The sequence below is a fragment of the Sorex araneus genome, chromosome 11 (genome assembly GCF_027595985.1).
Source record: "Sorex araneus isolate mSorAra2 chromosome 11, mSorAra2.pri, whole genome shotgun sequence".
Lineage (NCBI taxonomy): Eukaryota > Metazoa > Chordata > Mammalia > Eulipotyphla > Soricidae > Sorex > Sorex araneus.
In genome coordinates this window covers 23,202,059-23,225,939 of record NC_073312.1, presented here as the reverse complement: position 1 = coordinate 23,225,939, position 23,881 = coordinate 23,202,059, and the positions used below count along the sequence as shown (strand labels likewise).

Here is a 23,881-nt window from a genome sequence, read left to right as displayed (position 1 = left end):
CCGCCTCACCACAATGGCAGGAAAGCTTTTTGGTCAGAATGAGGGAGAAACTGATTTTGTCCTGCACCTTGCCTATGAGAATGTTAACCCTGCCTGCCTGGCAGCGTTGAGACCTCACAGACATGGGAAGACACTGGCGGATTGTACTCCCGATGTTCAGGCATCGGCTCGGCTCACAGCATGGACTTAGCTATTGGAGTGGCACTTAAACAGGCAGGAATTACAGACCATAAGACATGCTTTAGTTGCACACAGAAAGGACATTTTACTAAAAACTACCCAGAAAATAAGCGAAACCTGCCCCGCCTGGTTTCTGCCGGGATGCAAAAGAGGCGAACATTGGGCATCTGAATGTAAATCACAAACGGATATTCAGGAAAACCCTTTGGCTAAAGCACAGGGGCAGGGAAACTTCAAGCAGGGCCAGCCCCAGGTCCCCATTCACTTCATGGAACCTTGGGCCAGTGGGGACCGTGTCTCAACAAGCCTCCCTCCAAAACCCATCTCTAACCTCTGCAGAGCCACCCCGGGTAGCATAGGACTGGACCTCTGTGTCGCCGCCCGCAAAATATATTGACAAACACCTCTGGGCCCCCAATTATTGCCATCTCAGCCTGTGGTCCCCTACCGCCTGATACTTACGGGATAATCACTGGGCGAGGCGGCTGCCTTTGCAAAGGTTTGCAAATTATACCAGGTGTGCTCGACAACGACTACACAGGCCAAATCCAAGTAGTCACTGCATCCTCTATCCCTTTCCTAGTCATAGAACAGGGGCAGCGCGTTGCTCAGCTGCTGCTCCTTCCGTTTCAGGCCCCTTCCAACCCCCGCCTAAAAGACACCAGAGGCGATAGCAATTTTGGGTCCTCAGACATTTATTGGATTCAGAAACTCAACAAGGACCAAAAGTTGCTCTCTTAAACCCTTACCAAGGAGGTGAGGATTTTGATGGCATCTTAGATACGGGTGCTGATGTCACAATTATCAGACAGGAGGATTGGCCCTCAAGCTGGCCTTCAATAGCCTCCCTTCCTCATCTTAGGGGCGTTGGGCAATCTCCCTATTATAATCCCTCTATTAGTGCCTCCTTCCTACCTTGCAGGGATGCCTCTGGGAAGTCTGGCAATACACGCCCTTATGCACTCCCCAGACTCCCAGTGAATTTATGGGGCAGAGACCTTCTAAGCCAGAAGGATATATTTATCTGTGGGCCTGGTAGCCTCGTAACCCACCAAATATTAAACAGTTTACTATTAAAAGGCTTCATACCGGGAGTAGGCTTGGGAAGAGAATTGCAGGGAATAACGGATCCTATTGACCCGAGGCCCAACAACGGCAGAAGTGGATCGGGAAATTTTTAATAAAGGCCACCGATATTCCTGCACCCCATGCGGACAAAATGATCTGGAAATCTGATGATCGGTATGGGCTGATCAGTGGCCTTTGACCAGCCACAAACTGGCAGCGGCAGACCAGTTAGTGCAGGAACAAGTCTCCGCCAGCCATATAGAACCCACCACTTCTCCTTGAAACACTCCTATTTTTGTAATAAAAAAGAAACCAGGCAATTGGCGGTGGCTTCAAGATTTGAGAGAAGTAGGGGCTGGAGCAATAGCACAGCGGGTAGGGCGTTTACCTTGCACTTGGCCAACCCGAATTCGATTCTCAGCATCCCATATGGTCCCCTGAGCACCGCCAGGAGTGGTTCCTGAGTGCAGAGCCAGGAGTAACCCCTGTGCATCGCCGGGTGTGACCCTAAAAGCAAAAAAAAAAAAAAAAAAAGATTTGAGAGAAGTAGACAGAATCACGGTGATCTTTGGAGCCCTGCAGCCTGGCTTGCCTTCCCCGGCAGCTGTCCCAAGCGCTTATAAAAAGATTGCTATTGATTGAAAAGACTGCTTTTTCTCTATCCCCTTACATCCCACAGACAGGAAAAGATTTGCTCTTAGTGTTCCTGTAATTAATTTTAGAGGACCCATGTAAAGATACCAGTGGAAAGTTCTGCCTCAAGGAATGGCCAATAGCCTGACCCTCTGCCAGAAATTTGTCTCCCAAGTTATTGACCCTATTCGGGTGCATTGGCCACAGATCTATATCATTCGTTATATGGGTGATATCTTACTGGGAAGGGAAGATGAAGACACCCTCCTTCAATGCTGCCATCAGTTGGTACAGGACCTCTCACGGGAAGGTCTACACATTGCCCCCGAGAAAGAACAGACCACTGAGCCCTTTTCTTTCCTAGGATTTGACTTAAAAGGGGGCCAGGTCCTGGTCCAGAAAATTCAAATAAGAACCACACATTTAAAAACTCTTAATGATTTTCAAAAATTGTTAGGAAATATAAACTGGCTTAGACCTTATTTGCATATTACCACTGGGGATTTTAAACCTCTGATTTCACCTCTGTATACTAAAGGGTGATCCTAGCCCTGTGTCTCCAAGAGATTGATGCCAGAGGCTCGGCTGGCACTGACTCAAGTGGAATTGGCTATATCACAGTAGTTTGTGCCATCAATAATGAGAAACCGTTTTGTCTTATCATATTGGCCACCGCATTTGGAAAGATAACCCTGTTTCTTGGTCCTGCTTCTCCCCAAAAGATTTTGGTTCCTTACTATGTTTGTTGAAATAGCATAAATAATTATGCAGGGATGTGACTACAGCAAAAAGCACTTTGGCAGAGATCCTGATAAATTGATTCAACCTTATTTTAAAAATCAGCTTGATTGGCTTTTTCAAAATGAAGATATGTGGCCTATTTCTTGAGCTTCCTTTTTGGTGTCATAGATAACCGTTATCCTGCTAACAGATAATTGCAATTTTTTAAAACTACTCCCTTCATTTTTCCCTCAGCCTGTGCAGCCCTGCCTATTCCCGAGGCTGTTACACTTTTTACTGATGGGTCTTCCACTGGACAAGCTGCGGTTGTAATAAATGAACATACACCTTTTCATACACCTTTTCAACTGCACATAATTCAGCTCAGCTTGTAGAATTATGCGCAGTCCTTGCTGTTTTCTCCCACTGTAATAATATTCCCTGTAATCTGTATCCTGATAGTGCTTATGTTGTCTACTCTATTCCTTGATTAGAAACTATAAGTTATCTTAAACCTTCCTCCAAGGCTGTAAGTTTGTTTATACAGATTCAGGGTTTCTCCCTTTTTTATAAGACACCTCAGGGCTCATTCTCTTCTCCCTGGGCCCCTTGCACAAGGAAATGCCTTGGCCAATTGGGCAACTAGATTTGCAGGACTGATTGTCTCCGCCAGAGTTGAAGTGGCCCAACAGGCTCACTCATTGCACCACCTTAATGCCAATACTCTGAGGCAAATGTTTTCCCTAAACCTCGAGCAAGCCAGAAAAATAGTGAAACTATTGTCCTGCTTGTGTGACCACTCTACCCACTCCACACCTCGGTGCTAATCCCTGGGGACTGGTACCCAATGATATATGGCAAATGGATATCACCCACATCGCCGAGTTTGGCAAATTAAAATAGTTGCATGTTACAAGAGACACCCTTAGTGGGTTCCTTCATGGGACCTTACAAGCAGGGGAAGCGGGAAAGAATGTTCTCGCCCACACCCTCTCCCGCCTAGCTGTTATGGGGAAACCTAAAATCATTAAAACTCATATTGGGCCTGGCTATACAGGAAAAGTCTTTCAGGAGTTCTGCTCCTCTTTTGTAATCACTTATCACATGGGTATTCCGTACAATCCTCAAGGACAAGGTATTGTTGAAAGAGCCCATCTCACCCTCAAAACTTCTCTTCATCGACTAAAAAGGGGAGAACTTTACCTTATTTGAGGTGCGCCCCGTAATATTCTGGCGCACGCTCTTTTTATCCTGAATTTCTTAAATTTAGACTATCACGGGAAATCTTCCTCTGGCACCCCACCACAAAAGAACAATACGCCTCAGCCCTGTGGAAAGATCCCTTGACTGCCCAGTGGAACGGCCCCGATCCTACGTTCATATGTGGTCGAGGCTCTGTGTGCATCTTTGACATCAAGGAGGGAGCCGCACGATGGCTTCTTGAGAGGCTAGTAACTTTTTGTAACCCGGCGATGCACAGGGGTTACTCCTGGCTCTTCTCAGGAATTACCTCTGGTGGTGCTCAGGAGACCATATAGGATGCTGGGATTCGAACCCGGGTCAGCCGTGTGCAAGGCAAATGCCCTACCCGCTGTGCTATCGCTCCAGCCCCCGAGGCCAGGGAAACATTTTGATAACATAACTACCTCCCGAGATTTGCTCTTCTTCTCTTCTCCATGAGACTACCAAAAACATTAACGAAGAAATTGCCGACCCTGGTCCCGGTGGCTCCGTCCAGTGATCCTCTTGATCCTGACTCATCCCCTGAGGACAACACAAAGATCCAACCCGCATCTACTTCTTAATCGTACCTGGGTGACATCTAATCCTGATACTGGGAATTTGTTTGTATTAGCCGCCCAAATTTCCCCTAGGACCCCACAAGGAACTCAGAGAAGGAGCCAACATCAGAGGGCCTGCAGCAAAGGCCTCTGTCTCCTTTAACGTTAGCATGAGGTTACATTAGGAGCATTCCTCATACCCTTCTTTTACAGGTTGTGGAATGGAAAACACCAGGACCCCATATTTTGGATGAACAATTCCTTCCTTTTACCCTCTCCTTGAAATTCACAGGTGCCTCAGTCTCCAAAGGAGGAAGAAATGACACTTAATAGGAACACCATTTCTTTTTTTTTTTTCTTTTTGGGTCACACCTGGCGATGCACAGGGGTTACTCCTGGCTCTGCACTCAGGAATTACCCCTGGCCGTGCTCAGGGGACCATATGGGATGCTGGGATTTGAACCCGGGTCGGCCGTGTGCAAGGCAAACGCCCTACCCGCTGTGCTATCTCTCCAGCCCCAGGAACACCTTTTCATTCCTCTCTCTAGGACATCCGTTTGTATTGGAGCTCCCCCTGTCACTTTCTCTACTGCTAGGCATGGAGATGTACCAAACACCGATGGTCGAAGTCTCTGATAACTTTAAAAAGCTTTATAAACATGGGGCTGGAGTGATAGCACAGCAGGTAGGCGTTTGCCTTGCACGCGGCCGACCCGGGTTCGAATCCCAGCATCCCATATGGTCCCCTGAGCACGGCCAGGGCTAATTCCTGAGTGCATGAGCCAGGAATGACCCCTGTGCATTGCCGGGTGTGACCCAAAAAGCAAAAAAAAAAAAAGCTTTATAAACAATGAGATATCATTTCACATCACAGAGACTGGCACACATTTCAAAAGAACAAAATCAAGCAGTGCTGGTGTGGATGTGGGGAAAAAGGGACGTTCCTTCACTGTTGGTGGGAATGCAAACTGGTCCAGCCTTTCTGGAAAACAATATGGACAGTCCTTCAAAAACTAGAAATTGAGCTTCTATATGACCCTGCAATAAAACTTCTGGGAATATATCCCAAGGATGCAAAAGAGCACAGTAGAAATGACATCTGTACCTATATATTCATTGCAGCACTGTTCACAATAGCCCAAATATGGAAACAACCCGAGTGCCCCAAAACAGATGACTGGTTAAAGAAACTTTGGTACATCTACATAATGGAATAGTATGCAGCTGTTGGGAGAGATGAAGTCATGAAATTTGCTTATAAATGGATAAACATAGAGAGTATCATGCTAAGTGAAATGAGTCAGAAAGAGAGGGACAGACATAGAGGGACTGCACTCATTTGTGTGGTGTATAGAATAACATCACATGAGGCTGACACCCAAGGACAGTAGATACAAGGGCCAGGGGGATTGCCCCATAGCTGGAAGACTGCTTCATGAGTGGAGGGAGAAGGCAGATGGAATAGAGAAGGGATCACTAAGAAAATGATGACTGGAGGAACCCGTTGGGATGGGAGATGCATGCTGAAAGTAGATAATGAACCAAACATGATGACCTCTCAGTGCTGTGCTGCAAGCTAGAATGCCCAAAAATAGAGAGACAGTATGGGGAATATTGTCTGCCATAGAGGCAGGGGGACGGTGGGAAAGGGGATGTATATTTGGAATATTGGTGGTGGGGAATGTGCACTGGTGGAGGGATGGGTGTTTGATCATTGTGAGATTGTAACCCAAACATGAAATTTGAAATTATCTCATGGTGATTCAATAAAATTTTAAAAATTTAAAAAAATAAATAAAAAGGTGTTTTTTCCAAACATAAACTAGGTCGCACATACGACTACCAGTAAACTGACCAGAGAATGGCTCCATTCCCCTGCTGAAGAACTCCTGACAGAAGCTGTGATACTCCTGATCCAGTGCTCCCTGCCTGATCCAGTGCTTCATGAAGTTCATCAGTCTCCTATAGCTGCTCCCCTGGGACTCATTGCTGTGACCACTACTGCTACTGTTGCAGAAACAACTCTTCAAATTTTGATCCGGGACACTTCATTTCTTCAAAATGTGACTAAATGACTCTGATCACCCCTTGTGAAGGACAATCGGACACTTTACAACAAGGACTGGTCAGGGTTCACGGATGGACTGAAGTTTTACTACAACTAATGAGACTTTTGTGTTTGGAATTGTTCTTCTACTTCAAATTTTTGTGATTTTGTAAGCAGAAAAGGAGAAGATGGGAGTAGGATATCATCAGTATGTCCTGTTCCCCTTGCCACAGGAAGCTTAGGTTTATCACAGTGCTCCTGAGGCACTTCCATTCCACTGCGTTTATCTGTAAACTCCTCTCTATGCTCTCTTCCCCAACCGGTCTATCACCTTTTACCCTAATCAGACTCTGTTAACTTGTAAGGTCAGATTCCCCAGAAATCTATGATTTTATATGTCTGAGTGAAATACTGCCTTTCTCCTCCCCTTTGTCTTTTGAATAGTTTACTTTAAAGCAATGTCCTTTTTGTACGGACAAAGGAAGACAGTTAATATTATGCTTTTGCAATTTGGGATTTAATTGGCTTTAAGTATTATTCATTCCCAGGCATCTGCTTTCTCGATTTAAGCCTCATTTGCCCTTATTTCCTAGTACCCCAAAAGCAGGGTCCCGATGAGGGCCTGGAGCGTTGAAAAAGACAGCGAGAGCAGGAACAAAGTTGGTTTCAAACCTGGTTCTCCACTTCCCCTTGGCTAACTACTCTGTTACCCACCGTCCTCGGCCCTTTAATTGGAGTACTGCTATTAATTTCCTTTGGGCCATGGGCCTTTAGACACCTGACTACCTTTGTTAAAAAAACAATTAGACTCTTTGCAAGCTAAGCCCATACAAACTCACTACCATCGGCTAGATCTAGCGGATAGGGGATATGTGGAGGACCCTAGTGCCTTGACAGATGCCCTATAAGCTTGAAAAGTCCTGCCTCTGGGCGCCCGCTGGCATTTGGGGCCAGCACTTGTCCTCTGGGCTGGGCACCTTCAAAGTGCAGAATGGTGGTATCTGTGGGCAAGGGAGTTCCCTGGTACTATTAGGAACTGGTCCCAAACCCTTGCCGAAGAGCACGCCTATCTGCATGGAGTTTAGGCCCCAAGAACACCCCCCCCCTACAAAAGTGGGTCCAATTTTGCTTGGTTCTGACCGCGACCCTGGAGGGGGATAGGCCTCTACTCTCCTTTGCTGGTTAATGCCCTATTGGAGCGACACTGGCTCTAAGGAACAGAAAGGGAGGAGATGTGGTGAGGGCCTTCGGCATGTAGCTTGCGGTCAAACATTCACACAAACAGGTTGAGAAAGCCATTTTACAAGAACTGGAGGACTGGGACAATTTTACAAGAGCAGGATGGTTAGCCAACAGGAACAGACAGATCAGCCTTCTGGATATCCATTGTTATCTCCCCTAGTTGCCCCGGGTGCCATTAGTTACTTCTAGTTTTACCTTAAGGCCATGAGGAAAGTAGATTGAAGCCTAAGCATACATAAGCGCTGTGGAGTCACAGTCAAGTAGCTTTTGCTCACGTGTGTGTGTGTGTGTGTGTGTGCGTGCGTTTGTGTTTGTCTCCCGTCTCCCTATCACTCTCGAACCCTCTCCTTGTGAACCCCGTTATCCGGTTCCGCGGGATGGGACACCTAGCCAGAGTAATCCTGAGCACAGAGCGAAGAGGAAGCCCTGAGCACCACTGGGTGTGGCCCCAAGCCCAGAAACATGGGCCAGGAGTGGGGAGGCTCCGGGTGGAGGTGAGGGGGCGAGGGGAAGCAGAAAATGCCCAGGACCGGAAGCAGAGAACTTCATGTACAGTGGCCAGCAAGGGGCCCGGATCAGTCCTTCCATTTCCCAGAGGGGCCCAGGGCACAGCTTGCTGGGCTCCCTCAGAGCCAGGGTGAAGCTGCAGGGGTCCGACCAGAGCACTGAGAATGAGCACGAGAATGGAACAGCCTGGGGGCGAGGAGCACCGAGCCAGAGCTCCTGTTCCAGCTCTTATTGTTCATTATTTGTCGGGGGTGGGGAGCACACCCAGAGCTGTTCAGGCAGACTCCTGGCTCTGTGCTCAGGGGTCACTCCCGGTGAGGGGAATGAACCCAAGTTGGCCTCCTGCCTTAGCCGCTGTCCTGTTGCTCCAGCCCCCGACTCCAGTTCTTCCAAGATCTCAGGAAACACAACTTCCTGCGGCCTCAGTTTTCTCATCTGAAAAATGGTGCTGGGGGTGGGAGACAGCTCCGTATTCCAGCCCGGCACCACCCTGACAGCGACCCCAAGCACTGTCCACGGGTAGCCCTGAGAACCGCCACCAGGTGTGGCCCCTAAACCAAATCAAACCACAAATGCTGGGTCGTAGAGCACCTGTTCTGCGTGTGCGTGAGGGCCTGAGCCCGAGCGCAGAAAAAACAAAACCCAAACAGATTTAAAACGAAACCTGGAGCCCATCAGAAGACTCAGCTCGAAGGCGGGGCAGCCACGGAGCTGGCGCCACCCCCCCCCCCCGGATGGCACCCACAGAGGCTGGCTGCCAGAGAGGCGCCCCTGAGGGTGTTCGGAGGGAGTGTCCCTCACTAGGACCCATCTCTGAGAAACCCACAGTGCGGAAACGCGTCAGGACTCAGAAGGACTCAGCCTGGCGCCCCACACACACGAGCATCATGGACGCGTGTGCCAGTGTCAATTTTACTATTATTATGAGACATGAAACACTGGCCCCGCCGACCCAGACCCCAAGGCAGATCTATTCAGACACTTGCTCCTCGGTTTGTCCCCCCATGAACACAGCACCAGGGTTTGCAGGGGGTAGGGGGGTGGGAGGCCCCACTCAGCCCCAGCCCGGGACTTGCTCTCCCAGCAGCTGCTGGGAGGAGCTGAACCCACACAGCCCAGAGGGCAGCGCCTTAGTGTACACGAGATCACGCCCAGAAACGTGACTGGGGTGTCAGCTCTTGCAGGGCAGCGGGCCGGCCTTGGCATGCCCCCAGTAGAGAAAGTGGGGATCTCAGCTCTCGGGGGGCTAAGGGGCCCTGGGATACCCCCCGCTAGCCAGCTCACAGCTCCTTTCACGTGGCTTCAGGTACTGGGTTCTCTACACTTGTGCATGTTGGGGCCAGTGGGGGTCACGGGCAGCCGGGAGGGGGTCGCGGTGGCTGAGGCCACCCCCCCCCCAGTGTGCCGCGGGGCCCACAAGGCCGAGGGGCTGGAACAAATGCCTGGCAGTGAGAGCCTGGGTCGGACCCCGGCATGCCCACCAGGCACACTGGGAGTGACCCCCACACTGAGCTGTAAAGAGCCCCTGAACACCTCCAGGTGGGGTCCCCAAACGAAAATCAGAACCCAAATCCAGGCAAAGTATTTCAAACATGGTTAGAAGCAGCAAACACTGAAACAGTTCTACCTTTTCCCCTTTCACCTCGAGTCAGGTTGTAAATTCTCCCGGAGATTCTTAGTGAAGCAGCAGCTCATGGGGCGGGAGTGACGCTCAGGGGTGCTGCCTTGCGTGCGGCTAACTTGAGCCTGATCTTTAGCATCACCTCTTGTCTCCTGAGCACCACCCAGGGTTGCTCCTGAGCACAGAGCCAGGAATGGCCCCGGCGCACTGCACAGTGTGACCCTAAACACCCACTACTCTGCAAGCAAGAGAGAAACCACCCCGCTAGTTTTCTAATGCGTTTACCTCTGCGCAGTTTCTGCCTTTCAAAACCCAGAGCTGCTCTCGTTTGTCCCGTTTTTCCTCTAAAGGTGCCACTCTTTGTTGAAGACACTACAGAGGCCAGCATTTTAAGCCTTTGCTTTTAGTTTCCTTCCTAGCTTTACGTTTCTCTTGCTTGGTTTTACTCTTGTTAGTCGTTTTTTATTAGCGGCTCAGCTGAAAGCCTGAGTTTTGTCTTTCCTGCACTCCTGCCCATCCATCCATCTATCCACCCACTCGTCCATCCCTCCATCTACCCACCCATCAAACCAACCGTCACACACCCATCCACCCACCCCACCTATATGTCCGCCCAGCTTTTGGGTCCTATGTATCACCCCATCTGAGCATGCCCTGTTCTGTATTTTGATGGAGATAATGGACCCCAGTCTATGCCCTCAGAGGTCACACTTAGCAGCAGAAATATGGGCATGTCTCTGGGGCCAGAGGCGTTAGGAGTCTGAGGGAGATGCCGACTGAGGGGTTGTCCAGCTCTGAGGCCCGTTTGAGTGTGTGCGGGCCATGCTGGGGACTGACTGCCTTAGTGGCCTTGTAGCGACAAGGCTGCCCTGCGCCCACGTGCTGTGCTGAGGGTGTCGTTCACGTGAAATGCAGTGCTCTGAGTACACCCCCTGAGACTGAGGTTGGGGGGGTCTTCTCTGTCCCCGGAGTGAGTTTGTGAAGGGGAGTATGATCCTTCTTTGGAGGGTCTGGCCAATGAGGGCGGGAGCAGGGGGCTGGGGTGGGAGAGAGGACCCTGATCTTGTCACAGGTCCTGTCTCAGGTGCAGTGTAGAAAAGTGGCTCCAGTCACGCAAACGACACAGAAAGGAACATCTCAGAGGTGGAAGAGGGGTTTATTTCTTCTCTCTTAACTTTTTTTCTTTTTCTTTTTTTTTTTTTTATTTTAAATTTATTTATTTTTAATTAGAGAATCACCGTGAGGGTACAGTTACAGATTTATACACTTTTGTGCTTATACTTCCCTCATACAAAGTTTGGAACCCATCCCTTCACCAGTGCCCATTCTCCACCACCCGTAAACCCAGTGTCCCTCCCACCCTCCCCAATCCCATCTCCCCCCCACCCCACCCTGCCACTGTGGCAAGGCATTCCCTTTTGTTTTCTCTCTCTAATTAGCTGTTGTGGTTTGCAATAAAGGTGTTGAGTGGCCGCTGTGCTCAGTCTCTAGCCCTCATTCAGCCCGCAACTCCCTTCCCCCACATGGCCTTCGACTACAATGTAGTTGGTGATCGCTTCTCTGAGTTGCCCTTTCCCCGGAACGTGAGGCCAGCCTCGAAGCCATGGAGTCAACCTCCTGGTACTTATTTCTACAGTTCTTGAGTGTTAGTCTCCCACTCTGTTATTCTATATACCATAGATGAGTGCAATCTTTCTATGTCTGTCTCTCTCTTTCTGACTCATTTCACTCAGCATGAAACTTTTCATGCCCATCCACTTGACTACAAAATTCTTGACCTCCTTTTTTCTAACAGCTGCATAGTATTCCATTGTATAGATGTACCAAAGTTTCCTCAACCAGTCATCCGTTCTGGGGCATTCGGGTTTTTTCCAGATTCTGGCTATTGTAAACAGTGCTGCGATGAACATACATGTGCAGATGTTGTTTCGATTGTACTTTTTTGCCTCTCTGGGATATATTCCCAGCAGTGGTATTGCTGGGTCAAATGGGAATTCAATATCTAATTTTTTGAGAGTCGTCCAAATTGTTTTCCAGAAGGGCTGAACCAGTCGGCATTCCCACCAGCAGTGAAGAAGGGTCCCTTTCTCCCCACATCCTCTCCAACAGCGGTTGCTTTTGTTCTTTTGGATGTGTGCTAGTCTCTGTGGTGTGAGGTGGTATCTCATGGTTGTTTTGATCTGCATCTCTCTGATGATTAGTGATGCAGAGCACTTTTTCATGTGCCTTTTGGCCATTCGTATTTCTTCCTTGGTAAAGTTTCTGTTCATTTCTTCGCCCCATTTTTTGATGGGGTTGGATGTTTTCTTCTTGTAGAGTTCAACCAGTGCTTTATATACCATTGATATCAACCCCTTATCTGATGGGTATTGTGTAAATATCCTTTCCCATTCTGTGGATAGTCTTTGTATTCTGGTCACTGTATCTCTTGCGGTGCAGAAGCTTTTTAGTTTAATGTAGTCCCATTTGTTGATCTCTGTTTTTACTAGATTGCTTAGTTCCGTGTCACCTTTGAAGATACCTTTATCTTCAATATCGTGGAGGGTTTCGCCGACCTTGTCTTCAATGTACCTTATGGTTTGTGGTCTAATGTTGAGGTCTTTAATCCATTTTGATCTGACTTTTGTGCATGGTGTCAGGTCAAGGTCTAAACCCATTTTTTTGCATGTGGTTGTCCAGTTGTGCCAGCACCATTTGTTAAAGAGGCTTTCCTTGCTCCACTTCACATCTCTTGCTCCCTTATCAAAGATTAGATGGTCATACATTTGGGGTTGTGTGTAGGGATATTCCACCCTGTTCCATTGGTCTACGGCTCTGCATTTGTTCCAGTACCATGCTGTTTTAATTGTTACTGCTTTGTAGTAAAGTTTGAGGTTGGGGATGGTGATGCCTCCCATCATCTTTTTCCCAAGAATTGTTTTAGCTATCCTTGGACGTTTGTTATTCCATATGAATTTTAGGATTGCTTGATCCATTTCTTTGAAGAATGTCATGGGTATACTTAAAGGGATCGCATTGAATCTGTATAATGCTTTAGGGAGTATTGCCATTTTGACAACATTGATTCTCCCTATCCACGAGCAGGGTATATGTTTCCATTTCCTCATGTCCTCTTTGATTTCATGGAGTAGCGTTATGTAGTTTTCTTTGTAAAGGTCTTTTACTTCCTTGGTTAAGCTGATTCCGAGGTACCTGATTTTCTGGGGCACGATTGTGAATGGGATTGCTTTTTTCATGTCCCTTTCCTCTGCCTCATTGTTTGCATATATGAAGGCCATGGATTTTTGGGTATTGATTTTGTAGCCTGCAACTTTACTGTATAAGTCTATTGTTTCTAAGAGTTTCTTAGTAGAGGTTTTAGGCTTCTCTAGATATAGTATCATGTCGTCTGCAAATAGTGAGAGTTTGATTTCTTCCCTTCCTATCTGGATGCCCTTAATCTCTTTTTCTTGTCTAATAGCTATCGCAAGTACTTCCAGTACTATATTGAAGAGGAGTGGTGAGAGTGGGCATCCTTGTCTTGTGCCTGATCTCAGAGGAAAGGCCCTTAGTTTTTCCCCGTTGAGGATAATGCTTGCCGTAGGCTTGTGATAGATGGCTTCGACTATCTTGAGGAAAGTTCCTCCAAACCCCATTTTGGCAAGGGTTTTCATCATGAAAGGATGTTGGATCGTGTCAAATGCTTTCTCTGCATCTATTGATATGATCATATGGTTTTTATCTTTACTTTTGTTGATATGCTGGATTATGTTGATTGATTTCCGAATGTTAAACCATCCTTGCATCCCTGGGATGAATCCCACTTGGTCGTGATGTATGGTCTTTTTGATGAGTTGTTGGATCCTATTTGCTAGTATTTTGTTGAGGATCTTCGCATCGGTGTTCATCAGGGAAATTGGTCTGTAATTTTCTTTCTTAGTGGTGTCTTTGTTTGCTTTTGGTATTAGGGAGATATGTGCTTCATAGAAACTGTTTGGGAGAGTTCCTGTTTTTTCAATTTCCTGGAAAAGTTTGAGGAAAACAGGCAATAGGTCTTCTTTAAATGTTTGGAAGAATTCGCCAGTGAAACCATCTGGGCCTGGGCTTTTGTTTTTGGGGAGGTTTTTGATTACCGTTTCAATTTCCTTAACATTGATGGGTCTATTCAGGTATTCCAGGTCTTCTTTCTTCAGTGTTGGGAGATTGTAGGAATCAAGGAATCCATCCATTTCTTTTAGGTTCTCCTTTTTTGTGGCGTAAAAACTTTCAAAGTAGTCTCTAATGATCTTTTGAATCTCACTGGTTTCTGTTATGATGTCCCCCTTTTCATTTCTGATTCGATTTATTAGAGTTTTCTCTCTTTCTTTCTTTGTGAGACTTGCTAGCGGTTTATCAATCTTATTTATTTTCTCAAAGAACCAACTCTTTGTTTCATTGATCTTTCGGATTGTTTTTTTGGTTTTGATGTCATTAATTTCTGCTCTAATTTTTATTATTTCTTTCCTTCGGTCTGGTTTGGGGTCCTTTCTCTGGTCCTTTTCTAGGGTCTTGAGTCGTGAAGTCAAGCTATCTATGTGGATCCTTTCTTCCTTCCTGAGGAATGCTTGGAGAGCTATAAATTTTCCCCTTAACACGGCTTTAGCTGCGTCCCATAGGTTTTGGTAGCTCGTGTCTTCATTCTCATTTGTTTCTAAGTATCTTTTGATTTCTTCCTTGATTTCCTTCTTGACCCACTCATTGTTCAACATGGAATTGTTTAATTTCCAGGTGTTTGATTTGATTTTCCGTATTTGTGGGTGGTTAGCTTCTATCTTCAGTGCATCGTGGTCTGAAAAGATGGTTGATACAATTTCTATTTTTCCGATTCTATTGAGGTATGTTCTGGGGCCCAGTACATGGTCTATTTTTGAAAATGTTCCATGTGCACTGGAAAAGAATGTGTATTCTTTCTTTTTGGGGTGTAAGGCCCTGTATAGGTCTATTAGGCCTCTCTCTTCAATTTCTTCCTTCAGAGTCAGTGTTTCCTTGTTGAGTTTTGTTCTTGTGGATCTTTCTAGAGGTGATAAGGCCATATTGAAGTCTCCAACTACAATTGTGCTGTTAGTGATGTCCTCTTTGAAGTCTGTTAGGAGTCGTTTTAAATATTTAGCCGGTCGTTTGTTAGGAGCATATACGTTTAAGAGTGTGATTTCTTCCTGTTGTACATATCCCTTGATAAACAGAAAATGACCTTCGCTGTCCCTTTTGATCTTTTTCATCCTGAAATCTATGTTGTCGGATACCAGGATGGCCACTCCAGCTTTTTTAAGGGGGTTGTTTGCTTGGAGGATTGTTTTCCATCCTTTGACTTTGAGTCTATGTTTACTCTGTTTGTTCAGGTGTGTTTCTTGCAGGCAACAGAATGTTGGGTTTAATTTCCGGATCCATTTAGCCACTCTGTGTCTTTTGATAGGTGCATTTAGGCCATTGACATTGAGAGAGATTATTGTGATGTGGTTTTGTGTCATCTTTCTGTGGGATTTGTTGTTCTTATGGGGCTCCTCCTTGTCTTACAGTAGCCCCTTTAGACCTTCTTTCAAGATTGGTTTTGAGTCTATGAAGTTCCTGAGCTGTTGTTTATCCGAGAAATAGTGTATAGTTCCTTCGAGTTTGAGTGAGAGTTTAGCTGGATAAAGTATTCTTGGTGAGGCATTCATTTCGTTGAGTTTTTTCACTATGTCCCACCATTGTCTTCGGGCTCGGAGGGTTTCTTCTGACAGATCGGCCGTAAATCTGAGGGGTGCTCCTTGGTATGTGATTTCCCTCTTTGACCTTGCTACTTGTAGAATTGTGTCTCTATCTACAGCATCCGCCATTCTGACTATGATATGCCTTGGAGTCTTTTTATTTGGGTCTCTTTTTGCTGGCACTCTTCGGACTTCTTGTATCTGGACGCCTGCCTTCTCCAGCTCTGGGAATTTCTTAGTGATGATGTCTTTGACTATGTTTTTTTCATTGGGGTTCCTTCCCTGTGGTTCTGGTACTCCAATGATTCTTATGTTGTTCCTCTTGAAGTCATCCCCCAGGGCTCTGATTCGCTCTATAGCCATTTTGAGGTCTTTGGCCATTATTTGTTGCTGTCTGTAAGCTTTCTGCAGCTCATCCTCAAGCTCGCTGATTCTGTCTTCGGCTGTAGTCATTCTGCTGTTGAGGGCATCTAGTGAGATTTTTATTTCATCTACCGATTGCTTTATTTGTGAGACTTCGGTTCGAAGGTTTGAGATTTCTGCTCTCATTTCTGCTCTCATTTCTTCCTGTATTTTCTTGGTAGACCGTTCCAGCGCTTGATTCATCTCCTCCCTTAATTTATTGGATGTCTGTTCCATAGTTGCTTGGAGTAGGTCGACTCTCCTCCATATTTCCTCTCTGAATTGTTTATCTGAGAGGTCGTAGATGTTGGGAGACTCTTTTGAGGTTTCTAGTATCTTTTGTTCTCCCTCTCTTGGTGGAGGGGATTTTCGCTGTTTCTTCATATTGTCACGGAAGTGCAGAGTTGGAACCTTGTAGTTATTTATTCCTCTTCCTTTTTGTGGGAAGAAGGGGCTCCGATTGTGCTAAACTTCCCTTATTCACTGATAGCTTTTATAGTGTCAGCCTAAGCTAATGGCTATTTTGTGTAAATGTTTGAGCTCGCAAAAGTGAGTTTTCAAAGGAATACATAGTACGGATTGAGCTGAGGTAGCAAAGAATAAGTGCGGCCGCGTTAGCGTTGGCCGCTCTGAGAGGAGGCCACGCCCACTTTAGACCACGCCCACTAAGACACAGATAGAATGAATTCTATCAATTGTGGCCAAAGGAGAAGGCATGGAATGGTAGAAAAAAAAAAAAAATAACTGTGGCCGCGTTAGCGGCCGCCGCTCCAGAAAAAGGCCACGCCCACTTTTTAGGCCACGCCCCCTGAGATGAGGACACGCCCCTAAGCAGCAGAGTGGGGATTGGTCAGGATCCGACGGCGGCGGCGGCAAGGTGCCAGGCAGGGGCTTCAGGAGAAGCCCCGAGCCGCGGCGGGCAGGGGGCGGGGAGGGGGGCTTCTCCGCGCTGAGGCAGGCTCTCCAAGGGATTGCCTGTTTACCTGCAGGATGGAGATTGGTCAGGATCCGACGGCGGCGGCAAGGTGCCAGGCAGGGGCTTCAGGAGAAGCCCCGAGCCACGGCGGGCAGGGGGCGGGGAGGGGGGCTTCTCCGCGCTGAGGCAGGCTCTCCAAGGGATTGCCTGTTTACCTGCAGGATGGAGATTGGTCAGGATCCGATGGCGGCGGCAAGGTGCCAGGCAGGGGCTTCAGGAGAAGCCCCGAGCCGCGGCGGGCAGGGGGCGGGGAGGGGGGCTTCTCCGCGCTGAGGCAGGCTCTCCAAGGGATTGCCTGTTTACCTACAGGAAGGAGATTGGTCAGGATCCGACGGCGGCGGCAAGGTGCCAGGCAGGGGCTTCAGGAGAAGCCTTAACTTTTTTTCTTTTTACCTTCCTCCACTCCCCTTCTTTTCTCCTCCCCTCCCCTCCCGTCCCCTCCCCTCCCCTCCCCTCCCCTCCCCTCCCCTCCCCTCCCCTCCCCTCTCCTCTCCTCTCCTCTCCTCTCCTCTCCTCTCCTCTCCTCTCCTCTCCTCTCCTCTCCTCTCCTCTCCTCTCCTCTCCTCTCCTCTCCTCTCCTCTCCTCTCCTCTCCTCCTTTCTTTTCGAGCCACGCAGGCAATGCTAGGGGTTACTCCTGGCTCTGCACTCAGGAATTACTCCTGGTGGTGCTCGGGGACCCTATGGGATGCTGGTCACAAGCGCCCTACCCTCTGCACGGTCTCTCTAGCCCCATTCTCTCAAGGTTTTCTTGACAGTGAAGTCGCTCGTCGCTCAGGGCGGCTAGAAAGATCTCTCTCCTACCTAGGAAGCTCTTTGATATTTAGAAAGAGCAAAAGACTGGTATTGATGTTAGGACCTTTGAATAACTGCCAGGCCGCCCGCCACCCCTTCCTAGGATGCCTGGGAGTGGCGGAGTCGCGTGGAGTGCTCACGCCCTCTAGTGGTGTTTTCGAGAAATGCTGGAAAGGGGGAGGAGAAGGCTGGCAGGACAGTGCCCCTCAGGCTGCTGAGAGAGAACTGTCCACAGGCTCCCTCCCTGGGAGAGCAGCCCACCCTCCCTGCCAGGCGCCTGTGGGTGAAGGGCTTCAAACAGGAACCTCTGGGACTCCTCTGGGGAGAGGGGGACGGGAGCCAGCCATCACTGCCATCTGGAACGGAGAAACGCCTGGTGTTGGAGCTGATGGGGCCCTACTTGCTGGAGAGGCGCTGGCTGACCCTACTGGACTTGTCTTGTGGCCACGAGGACGTTTCCAGGTTGTATGTAGACACACTAATAACATGCTTCGGGTCTCTGGGCTTGATGGATCCGTAGAAAGACTTTCCTACAAGTAAAGGTCACTCAGAACATCTATGAGAGGGCCCAGAGATAGCCAGGGGTCAAGGTGCTGGCTCTGTGCAGTGATTCCCCAGCTTGGAGCCAGGAGTAGCCCCTGAGCACCACTGGGTGTGGGCCCTCCCCACCCCATCCTATGAGAGTAAGAGGCGGCTGGGGAATGTCTCTTTGATTTGGAATCTATTCTGTTTCCATTACTGGAATTTGTCCTGTACTCCCTGGCTAGAGACTCTCTTGCCTGTGCTCCTGGCTGTCTTCCCCGGGGCCCCTCAGAGGGAGTGGGCTACAGCTTCCCTGCCCGCCCCAAGCAGTGCTCCCACGACCGAAGACCTCCAGAGCCTAGCCACAGCCATGCTCAAGGCCCCTCTCCACACATTCGGACAAACCTCATGCGTGAAGGTACCGTCAGAGGAACCCAGGTGTGTGGGACCCGAGGCTGAGACCTCCAAGCCTGCTCAGATTGGGACTGGGCCTCTTCTGCCCAGATTTCCCATTTTCCAGTAGCTAGGCAGTCACACCCAGGGACTGCCCCCGGTGCAGTGTAATCCCACCAACGGACCGCAGACTTAAAACCAAGCTCCTGGAAGCATGCGGCCTCGAAGCTTATAACCTAGTTCTCCCTCTGGGAGAACCTCGCTAGCTACTGAGAGTTTCCTGCCCACATGGGAGAGCCTTGCACACTCCCCATGGTGTATTCATATGCCAAATCCAGTAACAATGCTGGGTCTCATTCCCCTGACCCTGAAAGAGCCTCCAATGTGGCATCGGCATCGTTGGGAAGGACGAGTAAAGAGAGGCTTCTAAAATCTCAGGGCTAGGACGAAAGCAGACATTACTGAGACGGCTCGAGGAATTTGACGATCAATGGGATGATGATGATGATGATGATGATGATGATGGTGATGATGATGACTCCCTGGCTAGTTCACGGGGCCCTGGGTCAAAGCCCAGGCAGTTCTCAGGCAGGGGGGCAGCTGGCTTTGGAAGCCATCAGAATACTCAGGGAGGGGGTGTTGGAAAGGCTCCTCCCCACCCCGGGGTCACGGCATCTCCAGGGTTTGGACTCAGACCTTCAGGGGACTGGACCTCGGTGCTCACTTATTGGCCCTGGAGAGTGGCTTGGTTTCCCTAAGTCTTTGTAAAAATGGGTTATGAGAGTCAGAGAGATAGTCCAGGGGGGAGGATGCTTGTCTCACACACACTCGACCTGAGTTTGACTCCCAGCACTGCTTATGGTCCACCAGGAGTGATCCCTGGACACAAAGCCAGGAGTAACCCCTGATACCCGCCAGGTGTGGCCTCAAACTGCAGAACAAGCCAGCAAAAAGCACATACACAAAGAAAACAACAACAGTTGTGATTTTTTAAAATTGAATCATGCAACTTACAGTTACAAGGGTATTTATGATCGGGGTTCAGGCATGTGTTGTTCCAGCATCACTCTTTTCACCAGTGCCCGCTACCCTCCGCCAGAGTCCCCAGTTTCCCTGCTCCACTTGTACTTGTTAACCAAGACAGTATGAAACTGGGGCTGAGAGTTAGTCCACGGGTAGGGCACTAGTCTTGCATGTAGCTGATCCTGCCTTGATCCCTGGAACTGCATAGGGTGCTCTGAGCACTACCATGAGTGACCACTGACCACTGAGCTAGGAGTAAGCTCTGAGCAGTACCTGTGTGCCCCCCCTCCAGACACAAGTTTTACAATGATCCTGGTAGTACTAAGAGCAGCAAAAGTAGTGGCAGAAGTAGTAATAGTGGAGGTGATATGATGGTGCTTGTGGTGGTGGTACTGATGGTAATGACAGTGGTGATGACAGTGCTATTGACACTGATGACGGTGATAGTGGCGGTGAGGATGGTGAGGATGGTGGTGGTGGTGGTAAGGGTGGAGGTGATGGCGATGGTGGTGAGGATGTTGGTGGTGGTGCTGTGTATAAAAATAAAAAGAAAAGGCGCGGGCGAGGGAAGGGACGCCTCACCGCACTGAGCCAGGCACAGGGCCTAGGGCAGCAGCCGTCTCTCCTGCCACCCGAGTTCGGTAGCCTCCTGCCGCTTCCCCCACCCCGGGGAGGTTGATGGCGAAGATGTGGCAGGCGAAGGAAGGAACGGAGCCATGATGGTTGGTCTCACTTCCAGTTTATTCCAGTCTTCCCTCTATACACTCTCCGTCCTCTCTACACCTTTCCGCCCTCTATACACTTTCCGCCTCTATACACCTTCCGCTCCCCATACACTTTTTCCCCCTCACCTTCTCTCAGAACCCCTTTTATTCATCATGGCCCTTCCAAAGGGCGCAATACATTGATGTCACCAAAGGCACCAAAAGATCTTACAGGAAGAATGTTGAGGCAACATAATTCTCTTGTATCTGCAGGCCATTAATCTAGGCCCCCCGGAAAGAAGATACAAAACCAAAGCCTTCTTTGGGCTGAAAGCACTCGGATTTACATCCCAAAGACCAGGCTGGGCTGCAGCCTGGAATCTACAATGTCAAATCAAGCCTGGCTAGCACCTTAGATCTGCGGGTCAAAGATCAGCTAGGTTTCTGTAACAAAAGGTTTCTGTGACAAAACTCCAGAAGGCAGCTGGAAAAGGGGAAATATTTCAACATCTCCCCCCTTTTTGTTTAGAACAGATTTTAACCATAAAATAAAATGCTAGGCACAAAAAGTTCAATAACACTAGCAGAACACCTATTCTCTAGGACAGATACTCTTTCAGCAGGACCCATCCAAGGATGAAATCCCAATGGTTGTGTTTCTCCTCTCCTTGTCCAATAAACATATAAGCATTCACAATATTAATCATTTTGTATGGGCATAGCAAGAGATGCTTTAAACTTTTAGAATTGCTCTCCGGGGGTCACCTCGATCTCAGACTACAGTGCTCAGGCCAGATTAGTCTTTCCTAGCCCTAGCAGGGCCCTGTCTCATCGTTGCTTTTGGATCATGACATGACATCCCATGACCAAGCTCTTAACATATAGTTAAGCATTAGGCGCTTTGGCCAGGCCCATCTCGATGCCAGGGTAGCACACAACTTACCGCTTGCCCTGGGTCCTTCTTCGTCCCACGTTGGGACCCTGCCTTTTAAGAGGGCTAGGAACTGAGGGCAACCAAGGCTACAGTCAAGAAAGCAGATGCCCGGGAATTAATAATATTCAAAGCCAATTAAATCCCAATTGCAAAGGCATAATATTAAATGTCTTCCTTTGTCCATACAAAAAGACATGGCTATAAACTAAACTATTCAAAAGACAGGAAGAGAGGAGAAAGACAATATCTCACTCATACATATAAAATCATAGATTTAACTCATCAAAAATACTTTGCCATATAACTGAAAACCCAATACCAGAAGGATAGTTATTACAGGTACTATGAATTTACAAATCCATTATTCTAACTGTTCATATATATATATATATATATTATACGCTAACAAATGATTCTTACTTAACATTCTCCCATAAAAATTCAGTCAAATTTTACAGCATAAGTGTTATACAAAATAAAACATAATTCTAATCTACAGGAAATCAAAAGGGCGCAAAAGCTAAAACAGAAAGAGTTAAATTTCTGTTAAAATACATCAGGTTAAAAATCCAAATTAAAATGATGCAGTAAGAAAAAATCTATTGCATCCATACACTGATTATCTTTAAATTGCCATTCCAGGCTTATTTCTACTCTTTTGTCTGTATGAACATAACTTTGATGGGCGTAATCGATATACCTAAGCTCCTAGTGGCAAGGGGAGAAAGGACGAACCAATGATATCCAACAGTGCTGGAATGATGGTGATGGTGGTAAGGTTGGTGGTGCTGGTACTGATGGTGATGGTGGTGATGGTGGTGAGGGTGGTGGTGGTGGAACTGATGGGGAGGGTTGGGGTGAGGAACTGATGGTTGTGGCCTTGGCCTTGACTCTGCCATGGATGCCAGTGGCCCTGGTCTCAGGTCTGTTGGCTTCCTGAGGGTGTCTGAAGAAGGCAAAACCCTACTGGCTCCAAACTATGAAAGAAAACTTTGGAATCAATATTAAGAAGTATTTGAGTGCCTAAGAAACTTCACTGTTACTGTCATCCTGTTGCTCATCGATTTGTTTGAGTGGGCACCAGTAACGTCTCTCATTGAGAGACTTATTGTTACTGTTTTTGGCATGTCCAATATGCACGGGTAGCTTGCCAGGCTCTGCTACGCGGGCTCCATACTCTCGGAAGCTTGCTGGGCTCTCCGAGAGGGGCGGAGGAATATTGTCATGTCAGCTTCATTAACCATTAAATGTGGGCACATAAAGATTTCATTCTATTTGAGACAATTGTCAGCTTTCCTCACTTGGCAGGGAATTCAGCCCATGCACGGTTGCTCAGAAATAAATAAGTAAATAAATTGCTCAGAAATAAAGTTGTAAATTCAATGAGTTCCTTGTAGTCCAATGAGTCTGAAAGCCAAATTAGTAAAATTCCTTTCAAAATGTTTAAGGTAAAAAACTTAGGATTCATGTGGGCTGTGATTCTACGTTAGTTATTTTGAACTGAGAGCATCAGGCTCCAAAAGTGCACTGTCCCCTCCTGTGCTACCTCCCAGTGTGACCCGACCTGCTTGGTGCCAGCCCACCAGCGGGGGTGCCCAGAGCCAGACGGGCAGCAGGCACGTCCCTCGGAAGGAGGACAACATACAGGTAGTTCCCAACTGGTGCATGCGGGCACTGGAAGGCCACCACGGAGAAGAGCTCCTGGCTGCCCACGGTGCCCAGGGCCACCAGCCCATTGAAGATCATCACATCCTTGCTCTTGAAGAAGAGCGACAGGAAGTGGAAGTTCTCGGCAAGGAGGACAGCCATGGTGTCGGGGCAGGGGCTGCACTAGGAGGAAGCGTGGGCTGGCGGGCGCCTGGCGGCTGGGCCCGGCTGGGCCATCATGGTCACTGTGGAGGCTGCTGGGCACCTCCTGTAGGACAGCAGGAGGTAGAAGGGTGTCTGCTCTGAACGCGAACCCCAGGGCAGCTGCTGGGGTCAGGCGGACCAGAAAGCAGCCCCAGGCCTGGGGGCAGTGATGGTAGCCCACATCCTACTCAGCCACCATTCCTCATCCTCGGGACCCTTCGGTGGGCTGTCAGCCCCCAGACTCGCGGAGAAGGGGCAGTGGCCCAAGGGTGGCCTCTCAGGGGCAGAGCTGTGGGCCCTCCTCCTCGGATGCTCAGACCTCCTGGCTTCCACCAGCTTCTTCCTGGGGGCTGAGGAGGGCCCCGTGGCCTGCCAGCAGCGACAGGATGCTCACTTCCCTTTGGACTGCGGGTTGGGTCCGGGCAGTGGTCTGTTGGGCCACTGTCCTGATGTGGGAGGGGACCTGTGCCCCCGATGGGGGGAGGTGACCGTGTGCTGTGGAGTGGCGCTGGGGAGAGTCCTGGACACCATTGCCCTCCTGGGGGCCTCAGGTGGGCTCCTGGCTCCCACCCACTCGGGCATCTCCTCTGGGCCCCCGTCCTCTCAGGGAGGCGGGAGGGCCAGGGAGGGAGTGCAGAGGCCTGGCCATTGCCCCCGCTTCTCTCTCCTGCAGGGGCTCCAGAGTGACTGTCAGAGAGGGCAGAAGGGGTCATGCTCCCCATTGTGAAAGCAGGAGATACTCCCAGGGAGTTCTGGAACCTGGGGTGGGGGATGAGGC

At 48.7% G+C, this 23,881-nt stretch overlaps 1 protein-coding gene across 1 annotated transcript in view; it reads right to left on the bottom strand.

Moving 5' to 3' along the window:
- LOC129399368 (calcium homeostasis modulator protein 2-like) overlaps positions 1 to 23,061 on the bottom strand; it is a 31,506-nt gene extending 8,445 nt beyond the window's left edge. Inside the window, exon 1 of the mRNA XM_055119188.1 lies at positions 22,942 to 23,061. Coding sequence (XP_054975163.1) covers positions 22,942 to 23,061 — 120 coding nt within the window. The remainder of the gene's footprint in view (positions 1 to 22,941) is intronic.
- Positions 23,062 to 23,881: the final 820 nt, after the last annotated feature.